The following is a 12816-nucleotide window of genomic DNA, read 5'->3' as shown; positions in this document are numbered from 1 at the left end:
TCGACTTCATCACCTTCGATTATGTATTGAGACTTCGATTTTGCACTGATCGAAGGTGTTGAAGTCAACGCGGGAGTTCTGGAGTTTGGAAGAATATTTTATTAGGGTTGCAAATTTGAACAGACACAAGTGGGTCACATAAATGGCACATGGCATCACTTTTCCGTTAACTAACTCAGATTAACGGTGGGGACTAAACGCGCAGCCTTCTTCGCAAAGGTTAGGACTAAGTAAGTTCGCTTTTTCAAAACTGGGGACCAAACTTGCAATATGGTCAAACCACATGGACCATTTGCGCAATTTTGTCATATAAAAATTAATAAACTTGAATGTGATCAATAACCTCGAGCCATTGCAAGGAGTTCTTCTCCGATTCTTTCCCATAACATGAGACATATCCTGTAAAGAAAATAAGTTAATAACACAGCACATAATTAACATGATTGTGTGCTAAAAAATCAATATTATAGAACGAAAAAACATGAAACAGTTGTTATACTGGAAGTGGAAAACAAGGTGAATTCATGTATATGGTATTGTAATGTTCAATACAATGCGATTTGCTTTTGGTTCCAACATGTTCAGCAACCTCGTTCCAATTCGCCAGCCCATACATTTCTATCCCCTGCAATATAAAACTATTAGCATATATTTTGTTGTTTCATAAATATATGTGGATTAAAAAAAATTACCTCAAGTAGCAATATCTCTTCATCTGCATTCCAGTCAGAACAAAAGAGGGGAAATGATAGATTATCCTGTGAAAAGAAAATTACTTTAGATATGAGTCATGTCAAAGCATGGTAATAAAATAAAACAGGTACGCGTTATAATAAGGTTAGTTACCATCACACGGTATGGATGATTGCTTTTATGAGGATAAACCTCGGCTCCAACAGAAAAGCACTCGACACAAAGGTCAAAGTCAGAACAGCAAGCACATTTGATGCGTATCTTTCCTGAAATGTCCTTGTTGCAGTAGTTACAATGGTACAAAGCCTTTTTCCCTTCACTAATCCCTTGGCCTGTTATATTAAGAGAAAAAATAATCGAGTTTATAATAAAATAGCCGAAAAGGGGGTGTGTATTCCATTAATAAGAGACCTGGAGTTGCAGCCTCTAGATTCTCTAAATTTGAGGTCGTTCGCTTTCTCTTTGATCGGCTGAATAATATGCAAAAGTAACCACAAGCTTAAAAATGTTCAAATGAAATACATTAACAGTTAGAAAAATTCAAGGGTAACAAAATAAAAAACAAGATGTAAGTAACCATAAAATGAAGTTACTTTGCAACAAAATCTATTATGACAAGATTGCTAGACTGATAGGCTCGGATAAACGACTAGGGAAGATGTATAACAAGGTCAAATCTTCAAAGCCAACTCAAGAGTAAATTGTTATAAGAAATGAGAACATAGAATGATAAGAACATGCAGCTGGGTCTGTAAACGAACCAAACGAACACGGACGCTTAAATGAACGGCTTTCTTGTTCATGTTCGTTCGTTAAAAAAATGAACGTGTCGTTTATGTTTGTTTGTTAATATTCTAGGCGAAGGATTCACGCACATAAATGAACGAACATAAGCGTATTCCCAAGTTTAAGTCTAAAATAGCATGATCATTACATCCAACAGTTCAAAAGTAAACACAGATATCCAATAATGTTTTTTCAAATAAAAGATTTATATTGATTTTAAATTAATATTAGTAATAAATATCTTTGAACCATTATTCAAACGAGATGGACACAATTTGAACGGATATAAGCGAATGGACATAACCAAACGTAAGTGATCGAACGTTTATGAACGAACAAGACATGCTCATGTTCGTTCGTTTAATTAACTTAAAAAAAAAAGTTGTGTTGATGTTTGTTTGTTAAACGAACGAAGCTGAATGGTTTAATGAACATTAGGTTTGTTTGCAGGCCTACATGCAGCAAAATAATAACTAGGAAAAAACATACAAAATTAATGTCGATTGTCGAATTTTTTTTCCACTCTAAAATTTGTTTTTCTCTGTGTCATTCAAGACTGCCTTCATGTATTTTCCAATTACAAAAGAAGTGTTGAATTTGATTCAATACATTCAAATCTGACATCATTCAAATAAATAACTTTTCATCATGTAATTAAAACATTCATTAGCTTACCAAGAACTTCTAGGTATATTATTGAGCCATTTAACTCCAATAACTATAAGATAACAGATATTAAGCATCTTATTAATTAGAGTTGATTGGATGAAACCGGAGATTTGATTAATTAAAATAAACAAGAACAAGGATAGTTGTCCCGATTCGAAATGGGCTATTTCCATTTAGCCAATTCATGATCGCAATTCTCCAAATACAATGCGTAAAAACCCCTATTTTTAATACATATAAACATGGATATCCTATAAACCGAAACAAGAACATATATATAAACTTAATTGCATGATAAATGCTGCATTTATTTTCTAAACCTTAGCTCTTCATGTTCCCACTACCCTTCTTCCCCATTAACTGCATTGACTCAGCCTCTTAACCCATATCGGAGTCGGGTAGCATAACTACACAAATGGTCTGTTAGGTAATGCCTGTATAGTAGATTTTATCTTTTTCTCTATAAACATTACAGTTATTGTAAAACAGATGTGCAACAAACATATGTAGTTAATTAAAGAAAGAACAATGCCAAGGCTGTTTTGCAACGGGTCTTGGTTCTGGTTGTTTCATTGTCACTTCTCATGGCATCATCCACTCTCATGCCATCATGATGGTTGTCCGTCCCACGGACACAAATCTAGTTCATCACATTGTTGATTCACAGGACAACCTTACAAACCCAATGGCGATGAAATTTAGTTCACCACATTGTTGATTCACAGGACAACCTTACAACCAGAACCAAGACCCGTTGCAAAACAGCCTTGACATTGTTCTTTCTTTAATTACCTACATGTATCCGTTGCACATCTCTTTCACCTTCACATGGACCATTCGTGTAATTAACTCTATTAATTATTTTTCACCCATTACTCCCCTTCAATCTGCTCTATCACATGGATATACACTATCAAATTTACACATGTCAACAAGTATTCCGCAATAGGGTTGAATATAAATTTGTGATTAACATCTTAACAGCCTTTCATTTGAATAAGTTGGTGTAATTTGTTACTACTTATATATACTATATTGTATCAACATAATTACTGTGGCATTCACTAGATTGCAACTCCTACATGGATATACACCATCAAATTTACACATGCCAACAGCCTTTCATTTGAATAAGTTGGTGTAATTTGTTACTTATGAATGCTATATTGTATCAACATAATTACTCTGACATTCACTAGATTGCAACTACTTCAGAAACTAGTTTATCATATAATCAGGTTCATTTATCAAGATTATCATGAGATTGCAGTAAATTATACATCTTAAACACTTGAAAAACCATTAATTTAAAAAATCATCTGGTATCTACTCATAACAATGAAGGGAACAATTGATGAACCTAAGTAATAAATGTGCACACACAAATGCACAAATATCCCTTAACAATTAACAACTTCACAAATAAGTTATGGAAGCATCATACAACATATTCAAGAACTGAATTCTGATTAATCATTATCAAAAAGTGACAAAACTGCCCTTAATTTTCGTCAATTTCAAAACTAGGGGTGTTCAAAGTCCGTGGCTCGCTCGAAAAAAGCTCGAATCTAAACAAGCCGGCTCAGCTCGAATTCTCTATGAGCCACAGTTGGTTCGGCTCGTTAGCTAGGTTCGTTGGCTCATTTATATTAAACCCTAAATTTGAATATATAATAATAATAGCATACCAAAATAATAAAAATAAAAATAATACATATATGATGCTACTTGAGGTTTAAAACATTATAATAAAAAAACAGAAATAAAACATATAATGTTATAAATTCTCTAGTCTATACATTAATGTCAAAAGTTGTATTTTTATCGTTTATAACTTTATATATATCAAGGGGTAAGTTAACATACAAATGAAACTAACGTGCTAGCTGTGCGAAATAAGTAGTGTAACTACGTAATTAAATCGTGGTGTAATTACACTACACTATAATTACACTATGCTGTATATATAATTACATTACTTGATTCTCACAATTAGATCCAAACCCTATATATCAATATCAGTATAAAAAAATAACAAGCTCGGCTCGAGCTTCAAAGTTAGCAAGCCGAGCTCGTTTAAGTTCAAGCTCGTCCAGGCTCGATTACAGCCCTAATTATAATAATATTATTATTACTTTATCAAAACAAATAGAAGCAGTTAAACAAGTGTAAAATAGTGATTTACAAGGAATGAATAATGAATTAATATGTATACCTTTGATTTGAATCCTCTTCGGTTGAGTGATTGACTGCTCGTGAACGCCCCATAACGAAACCCTAGAATTTACAGGTTACTAAATTTCTCAATTAAACCAAACGATTGTGTCAAAAAGCGGATCTCCGGCACGAAACTGAGTTACTGTGTGTGAAAGTTAACGGAATATGCTCAGGGATCGGTTACCGGAAACGTGAAATCCGATGAAGAAGTTGATTTGGGGGTTTATAAAGGATCCATGGAGTGGAGTTATTTATGTTTTGGCCCCTTTATGTTTCTTTGCTTTCGTTTTTTATCCCAATTGATAATATTATATTTGTTCTAAATTTCGGATGCCCGAAACGAGTATTAAAAATGGCCTTTGTATGTAACTTTTCCTTAAAGATCGACGATAACTGGGATAACAATAAATAAAACAAAGTTATTATAGCAATCAATAATTAAACACAAAGGGAGGTCTACTCTCTAACCAGCAGACGTTCTTGTATTTGGATGGGTTGTCGGGCTTAGGGATACTGGGTTTGTTGTTAGGCGGGCTGTGTTGAAGATGAAATCAGAAAAAATTTCTAAGCATGAGAAAGCATGTGCCGAGAATTAACACGTATTCATTCCTTTTGCTTTTGATGCATTTGGGTCACTTGCTCCTGAAGCTATTACGTTTCTGAAAAAAGTTCAACGGGTCGAGCGTAGTAACTTATCGACGCCAAAGAACTATAATTTTCTTTTCAGTATGATCGGGTTTGCCGTTCAAAAAGGAGTGGCGACGTAGCTTGTTGCCCGCTTACCCACCTCTCTGTTGTAATTGGATCCTTTTGTTCAATAAAAAAAACTGGATAAAAAAAAACATAAAAGTATGGTTTCCCAGGGGAAAGTCCACGCCAAACTCTGAAGCTAGTATGAGCTCGGTTAATACAACATAGTCTGAACAGAATTGAGACAACAGAACTTTCTAAATTAACTAGTGCGGTGGCCTAAAAAAGAGTGTTTCTAAGAAGGAAAAGGAAACTAATTGTGATGTAGAACTATTATTTTGGGCCTTTATTTAGCTAATTTTCTAAAAGCCTAGAACCATTAAATTGGTATTTGGACAATTGAACTATCAATATTATTGGGCCCTATTAAAACTACATACGTGTGTGTGTATGTAGTTTTAATATTTTGGTACCTGCGGATAACAAGACCTAGACAACGGCATGAAAGGGAGAAGATGAAACAACAGAGAAAATCGACAAATGTGGTGATGCTCATATTTGATTATTGAAAATATTAATAGACTAATAAGATAGAGCATGAGAAAGCCACATCAACTGATACAAACGAAGCACCACGATGGTTGGTAAAAAAATTCAAATGTCACCGGCTCCATAAGCGTATAGACGAATACAAGAAGGAAAACTCCATACGCGTGAACAAAGAAAGTAGACCTTCATTATCAAAACGATATTTAAAAGTGTGTTTGTAAGTTATGTGTTGGTATTGTTCGGTTCAATTTGATTATGGGTTACGAGGATGATATAAATCAATTAAAATGCGTTGATATTATATCTTCTAACAAGGGTAGGTGGGGCACTTCGTCATGAACCCGCTATATCCACAACAATCTATTAATATGTGTCACGTGTTTCAGCCCACCCTAACGAAATTTGGGGGGGGAGAGAGCATTAAAATGACCTTTCGGTACAAAAGAACAATAAAATATCAAAAGAAACAATTATTAGAAAATTGTAAAGACTCGACAAAAGATGTCAGAACCCATATGCAAGTCTTTAAAACCCATGTGACGTGTTTTAGAGCAATAATGACTAATATGGAGATTGACCTTCAAATAAAAAAATGTCACATAATTCAAAAACTCAGCATAATTCATGACAACTGGAATATGCATCCATGACATTTGCTCTCACACCAACCTTCAACCAGGAGCGAGTTTATGAACTCGCACTTCAACTCACAATTGGGAGCGGCTGAGCTCGGGCAAGCTTATGTTTCATTATTATTTTGTAATTTGTTGGTACACAGATTAATAGATAAGGTTTGTCACATTGATAAGACATACCATATTTAATTCCAACATGTTCTTTGTGTTTCCTTTTAGCTCATAAACACGCAACAATAATCTGTTGTCGTCTAATGCTATTTAAAGTTAGTTTGAGAAGTACATTGCGGACATAACTAATTGTAGATTTATAACCACAATTCATAGTTCAAAGTAATCCTAAACCTAGTGTTGTAAAAATCGTTAGTCGCTAGTCGAGCGGTGGGAAGACTACTGGACCAGCGATTAATCAGGATTAGTCGGGATTAATCGGATCGGAGTTTAATTTATAATTTTCAATTTTATATATAAAGGCATACATTTTTATATATAATTTTCAGTTTTATACATGCATAAACACATTTTGATCGTAAATTAGTTGAAATCTTGCTGGAAACCGCCGGGTTTTTATGGAAAATCGCCGGAAACTGCTGATTTTGGCCGGGATCTCGCCGAAAGCAGCAGTTTTTGGTCGGAAGCTCGCCAGAAACCGCCGATTTTGGCCGGATTTGACCATTGACCGGTTAATTGCTGATTTGACCAAAACTAATCAGTGAAGTGGGGACTAGCGATTAATCGAGGATTAACTAGTGCCTAGTCAGGATTTTTGCAACACTGCCTAAACCAAATCAACCAACAAGCCAAAAACACTTGCAACAGAAAAAACAAAGGAAATATCAAAAACCTCACAAATTAATAATGCATCTATATTTTCAAGAACCATCATTCCTTATTCATGATCATAAATGTGGTCTGGTTAAATCAGTGAATTGTAACATGGAGATAAATTATGCAAAAATAACTTTAATATTCTAAATTAATAAAGATCACTTTTTTTTAAAGTCAAATGGACAAATTAACACCTCTAAATTCTTTCATCTTCTCCACTGTATCTGTCTTAACTCCTTATTATGTCTATACATTTGCAGGTTTTCCCTCCATTTTCACCTCAAGAAGCTCTTCAGGTGTTGCAGCAGGATCAAGATCCCAACACCTATCCGGAAAGTCAACACCTTGACATTCAATCAACCAACTCGGAACCTGATGCGAAAGGCGCAACATTTCCCGCTTAGGAATCCACCAAACCGCGTCCTCACCCGGGTCCCGCTGGTAAACCGTTTTGTACCCGCTTAACTTAACTAACCGAGCCACACAAACCCCGTTTTTGTCAGAATAATCACTGACAACCTCCACCATTTCATACTGATGAACCACTTCTTTAGGTGTCTTTCGGTTCCAATTTTCGGACCAGTTTTTATACACCACCCATATGTCCCCGGTTTTCGGGTAGATTCTAACGCACCCGCCTCGACCCGCCTTTTCTTTTCCCAAAAGATGAGAAAAGATGTTGACTTGGTCAACCACATCCGAGTGAAAAACACGAAAGCTTCCACAAGATTTTGTAAATCCGGATTCTATCCGCTTAACACAACTGAATTCGGTGTCGGTTTTTGAGCTTAAGTAACTGATGTAAGCGCGGAACGGGTTTGATGAAATAACTTGACGGATCAAACAATATAAACGAGGCATCCCGTCTTCTTCGTCATATATCGCCCATATTTGTTTCGGTTTAAACATTTCCTCTAATCTGTCCTTGTCAAAATCATGAAAATCGGGGTCGGGAACGGTTATTGCCTTTTTCGTCTTTTTAATGCTCTTTTCGGCTTTTGAAGCTGACTTCATTTCCTCTAACTTGACCCGAATCACCGATCGGGCCTTTTCGATTAACAGTTTTCTAACATCAAAAGCCGGGTCAAATGAATAACACCTGTTTGGCACACTACTTACACCAACATCCGGTTCCGTTGTTGAGCCCGTTTCACCGTTTGTGGCCCGTGTATCTCCCACTTCAATCTTCCGTTTCTTGGGAGGCCTACCAGGTTGCTTAGCGTTTAATTTTGCTCCACCGACCTCCCCGTTAACCATATAAGAACGATTATTATTCCACTGAAATGACAAATTGTTGGCGATATCGGGCCCGTTACCAGAATGAAACGATGGAGGCCCGTAAGTAGCTGCACTGTACGAATGGTTTGCGAGCCCGTTATCAGTTGCATACGACCACGGGCAAAACGCGACAGGAGCCGAACCCGTCTCAACCGCAACGAAAACGCCACGACAGTTTTTACACGAAAGCCGTTTATTAACATATTTTCTAAGATATTCATACTGGACCCGACACGACGTGCACACAGTCCAAAACGTGTCCATCCGAACCCCAGACAATCCGTTTGACCGGTCAACCATAGCTAGCAAACCTTTATTCCTCCTAACATCATACGACCTTCTTCTCGCATTATTAGACAAAACCGTCCATGCGTCTGAAACAATTTTAAACGCCTCGCCAGCCCCGACAGTTTTGTTGTGGCGCGGGTCCAACAATAAAGACATCAATTTGTATTGCTTTTTAAGCACCGATCTTTTAGCAGATGGATCCGATCCAAGAACCGAATACAAGTCAACTTCCCCGTTGACTTTCGACACGGCAGCTGCAAATATTTCAAAAGTTGCCACCATTTGAGCAATACCATCCAATTGTGGCCAAAAAGCTTGCGCCTTTATCGCATACCGTCTCGCACCCACAAAATCTTTAACTGCAAATAGCTTCTCTGCATATTCTTTAGCTCTAATAGCTTCTTCTATATTTGATTCCATCTCAAAGATTTAAACTTTATACCAAAAAACCTGTAAATTTTATAAATTCAGCAACTATTTGATAACAATTTACACATTAATAAATCTTTAATTACTATAATCAAACAATAAGCATGAATCTGTTCATAATCAGTCAACAAGATTCAACCTAGAATGAAACTATTCACTAATTCAAAACACCCAATTCATCTAAACAAAAACCCCAAAAACCCACAAAAAATTAAACCAATTCCAGCTCAAATTAGGCATAAAAATCAAACCTTTATGAGTTCAAAACCCTAATTTCAATTGGGTCACAATCAACAGTAATAAGCAAGAAATTGAAGTAAAACTTACTTAGATCCACATCAATTAGATCTGAAATCTTGGCCAATTGGTTAATAAAGTGGTTTAATTTATGTAAATCTTGAAATGTGAAAAAGGGGTAAAATAATATTGATAAGTTTAGGTTTTATAAATAAATAAATAAAATATGATCATGTAATGATGGTGTAAGTGAGGCTTTAAGGTTTAGTTTAGGGTGTACTTTTTTTAAGATAAATATTTTTAGATTTAAGATGGTGTACAAGTTTTAATGCAGGGTGTACAAGTGAGAGTGTGTGAGGTGGTTTGGATTTAGTGGTTTGAGGAGTGGAAGAAGGGAGTTTGCTTTTGTTTTCATGTGATAGAAAGAGGTAAAGGTGCGCAGGTGTGCGTGATGCGCACCCAGGGTGGGGTGGGGTGGGGTGGGGTGTTTGGTAGAGAGAAAAGTGAAGCTTGTTTGGTCCCAAAGAGGATCTAAGATCAGAGTGGAACATTTATTGAATAAGGGCTATACGCAAACTATTGTAATCCTTGACAAGTTATTTGGGTTGTGTGACTATATTTGTTGTGGATGGACTACATAAAATAAAATTGGACGAATTTTGACATGTGACGTCTAGTCAATAAATAAAAAAATTTTGTTTTAAGGATGTAATAGTATTGTAATCCCTTCATTGTCATCATCTTTTTTTTTATATATTTTTTATACTTAAATTAAACAAATAAAAACTCATTAAATTAAACAGATAAAAAATACATTAAAATTAAAAAAGAAATACAAAAAAATACATAAAAAAACCATAAAACTAAAAACCATAAAATTTGCCATTTTTTCTACTCGTCGTTCTTCCAATAAAGCGACCTATTCGTTTACCCACCCGTTTGAGACGAGGAAGTCGTAGTCTTTTCCCACTTGTTGCAATTCAAAGAGATAGGCAATCCGGTTGTAGGGATTGCCCGAAAGCGGGAATGGATGGCTCGGGTTCTTTCTAGGATTCATTTTTGTAGGTTTTTTTGAGAAGAGATGTATTTTTGTATGAAATATTGATTTTGTTGGAGATGAAGTTGGAGAAAAAGAAGGTATATGTATGTATATTGTTTTTTATTTATTTATGATCGTTTCAACGGTCAAAAAATTATAATAATAATATTCTTCAAATCATCGCCAGCGACAAAAACACATCCCCCCCTTGTCAACCCCCTTATCACCGGGGGGGGGGGGGGTTCCTCCTCCTTAACGCCGAACCTCCTCGCCCACTACACACGGCCTAACAGAAGAAAAAATGAAAAATGTTATATGGCTCGTATAGCACGTGACAGTGAGGAAAATTATAAAGAAGCGGCAATTTTTCTCACCGTGTATACGCTTATTTTATTAACTGTGTTTGATAATTTAAGTTTTTAGATTTTTTTTCAAATGTTCTATAAATCTCTCGTAACTTCTAGTATATAAAAGTAACTATAATTTCAGATACGTAGTTGTGATACGATTCATTTTATATGCACGTAGGTATGGTCGTATGGATATAAAAGTGAATATACTGGTAACCAGGGATGAGCGTTTTCAATACGGTGTAATGTTTCGGATTTTATCGTATTTGTTTTATCCGTGTTTGAACGTTATTCGGATCCTAATTTCTATTAAGAACTTTGCATTTATGAACTATTAAGTTTCTTTATATTCACATCAAGCCCTTCATGTTTACTCATTATTTAAATCTTAATTATATCTTAAAAAGTTCATAAAATGGCCAAAATACAAACATTAGGGACTAAAGTTGTCAACGGCTGAAACTTGACCCACCTGGACGCCGGAGCGCCGCGCGGTGGTGGGTCCAGAAGCTGGCCACACAGTGCTATGGTGCTGCTGCACAGTCAGTTCGCACAGAATCTGAGTTCGTTTTTCGTTTATTAGCTCGTTTTGGCATAAAATCGGTTATTTTGAGCATGAATCGAGAGAAGTAAGGATCAAGATATCTTAATATAACTAAAATATATATTTAAATTCATTTCTTATCATTCAATACCAGATCTTTATGATTATATTCAGAGATTTCATCATAAAAGTCATATTTAGTTGCTTAACGGGCCAAAAAGCCTTTAATTAGTTCGTTTAGGCATTTCTTATATAAACTAACATCATTCAGCTGCCACAAAACTTACCTAAACCCTAACAAACATATCTCAGCCGTCACCCTCTCTGCCTCTCTCAAATCTCTTCGGTTTTTTGTGTTTTTGTTGAAGAACCGTTCATAACCGGTTGACTTTGCTAGTCCAAGGACCTTTGACTCGTTATATCTCGTTGTTCGTTCACATTCCGGGTAAGTTGTAAACTGATTTTTCGTTCATAAACATTCCCTAGTCGATAACCTTCAATCAATTTCTGATATTGAAGGGTATTGGCTGGTCAATCGCTTTAAAAACCGAAAAAGGGCAAAATAGTCAATCTGTTTGATTTCTCGTTTTCTCACACCTCTGGTCGGATTCAACATTCAGTCCAGAAGACTTTTCTTCTCGTAATAAAATTTTAAGGGTTCTGACCAAAACCCAACTTCCGACTCGAAGTTCGGATTCTGGTTAGACTCGACTAGTTTAAACGTTAAAATTGACATAACTTGAGTTCTACTCATCCGTTTGGATTGATTCCAGCAGCGATAGTTTCGTTTTTACTTATACTTTCATACTGCTAAGTTTCAGGTTCTGTTGGATATTCTCGTTCGGCGCGTTAATCGGAAGACTTATATTTAATCCTTAATATTTTAATTAACTCGCTTATTATTAAGGTGAGTTTTGTCATTCCCCCGTTTTCACATATTTTCAAACGTTTTGGGGGCGTATACATATTTATAGTATTTCATATAATACATGTCTCAATCATTAGCAAACGTTATATTGTGTGTGAATTGCTATACATAAATGCTATTTGATTACTTGTTTAATTTGCGCATTCGGATAGGTCCACTATATTCTCATTATAGTATGATCATGCGACCGTCTAATTATAACCGGCGTCCGATTCGCTTGACACTTTATTTGCTCATTGGTTTGGTTTATTTACCACTTTACCTACGTTTTGCTATCTTTTCATATTATACATTATTGCAAAACTTAATGACTTGCTCACTCAGCATTATTGTTGATAAACCTATTGTATTTTCTACGTAAATGCAGGTTTTCGCATGAACTAAGGACTTGAAGTGTTGGATTACTAGTCAAGACTTTAGGAAATCATAAAGACAATTTACTTAAATTTTAACCTGGATTATTTATTTATTTGTTATGGATTATTGTTGGAATTTATTTGCTATTTTTGAATATTATTTTTTTATTTGGAATAAAATAAATTATTAGATATTGTCACCATTATTGTATGATAGTTACCTCGAGCTATGAGCAATCATGCTCACGCCCCAGCATTTCCGCCTTAGGTTGGGGTGTGACAACGGGTACCGATTGGTAC

The 12816-nt window shown here is 35.6% G+C and overlaps 2 protein-coding genes across 2 annotated transcripts; both read right to left on the bottom strand.

Moving 5' to 3' along the window:
• Window positions 1-343: 343 nt before the first annotated feature.
• On the bottom strand, window positions 344-4548 carry LOC143607460 (transcriptional adapter ADA2-like; the record flags this gene model as incomplete). The annotated part of the gene is made up of 6 exons (XM_077082903.1): window positions 4364-4548; window positions 1105-1163; window positions 847-1025; window positions 693-758; window positions 500-625; window positions 344-399 (listed from the first exon to the last, which is right to left on the bottom strand). Coding segments are annotated over exons 1-6 (539 nt in total), but the record flags the coding sequence as incomplete, so codon positions are not given.
• A 2721-nt stretch (window positions 4549-7269) lies between these two features.
• Window positions 7270-9074, bottom strand: LOC143607461 (uncharacterized). Its single transcript, XM_077082904.1, has one exon. It carries the CDS (start codon window positions 9051-9053, stop codon window positions 7314-7316), a length of 1740 nt encoding a protein of 579 aa, XP_076939019.1. The 5' UTR covers window positions 9054-9074; the 3' UTR covers window positions 7270-7313.
• Between the last annotated feature and the right edge of the window lie 3742 nt (window positions 9075-12816).

The sequence above is a fragment of the Bidens hawaiensis genome, unplaced genomic scaffold (genome assembly GCF_021521415.1).
Source record: "Bidens hawaiensis isolate Kalapana, Puna unplaced genomic scaffold, B.hawaiensis_p1.1 tig00082729_1, whole genome shotgun sequence".
Classification (NCBI taxonomy): domain Eukaryota; kingdom Viridiplantae; phylum Streptophyta; class Magnoliopsida; order Asterales; family Asteraceae; genus Bidens; species Bidens hawaiensis.
This window is presented reverse-complemented; position numbering and strand designations above follow the sequence as displayed.

What these genes read in the sequence shown, in the direction of transcription:
- LOC143607461 (XM_077082904.1), bottom strand. Translation starts at nt 9,053, where the DNA reads ATGGAATCAAATATAGAAGAAGCTATTAGAGCTAAAGAATATGCAGAG.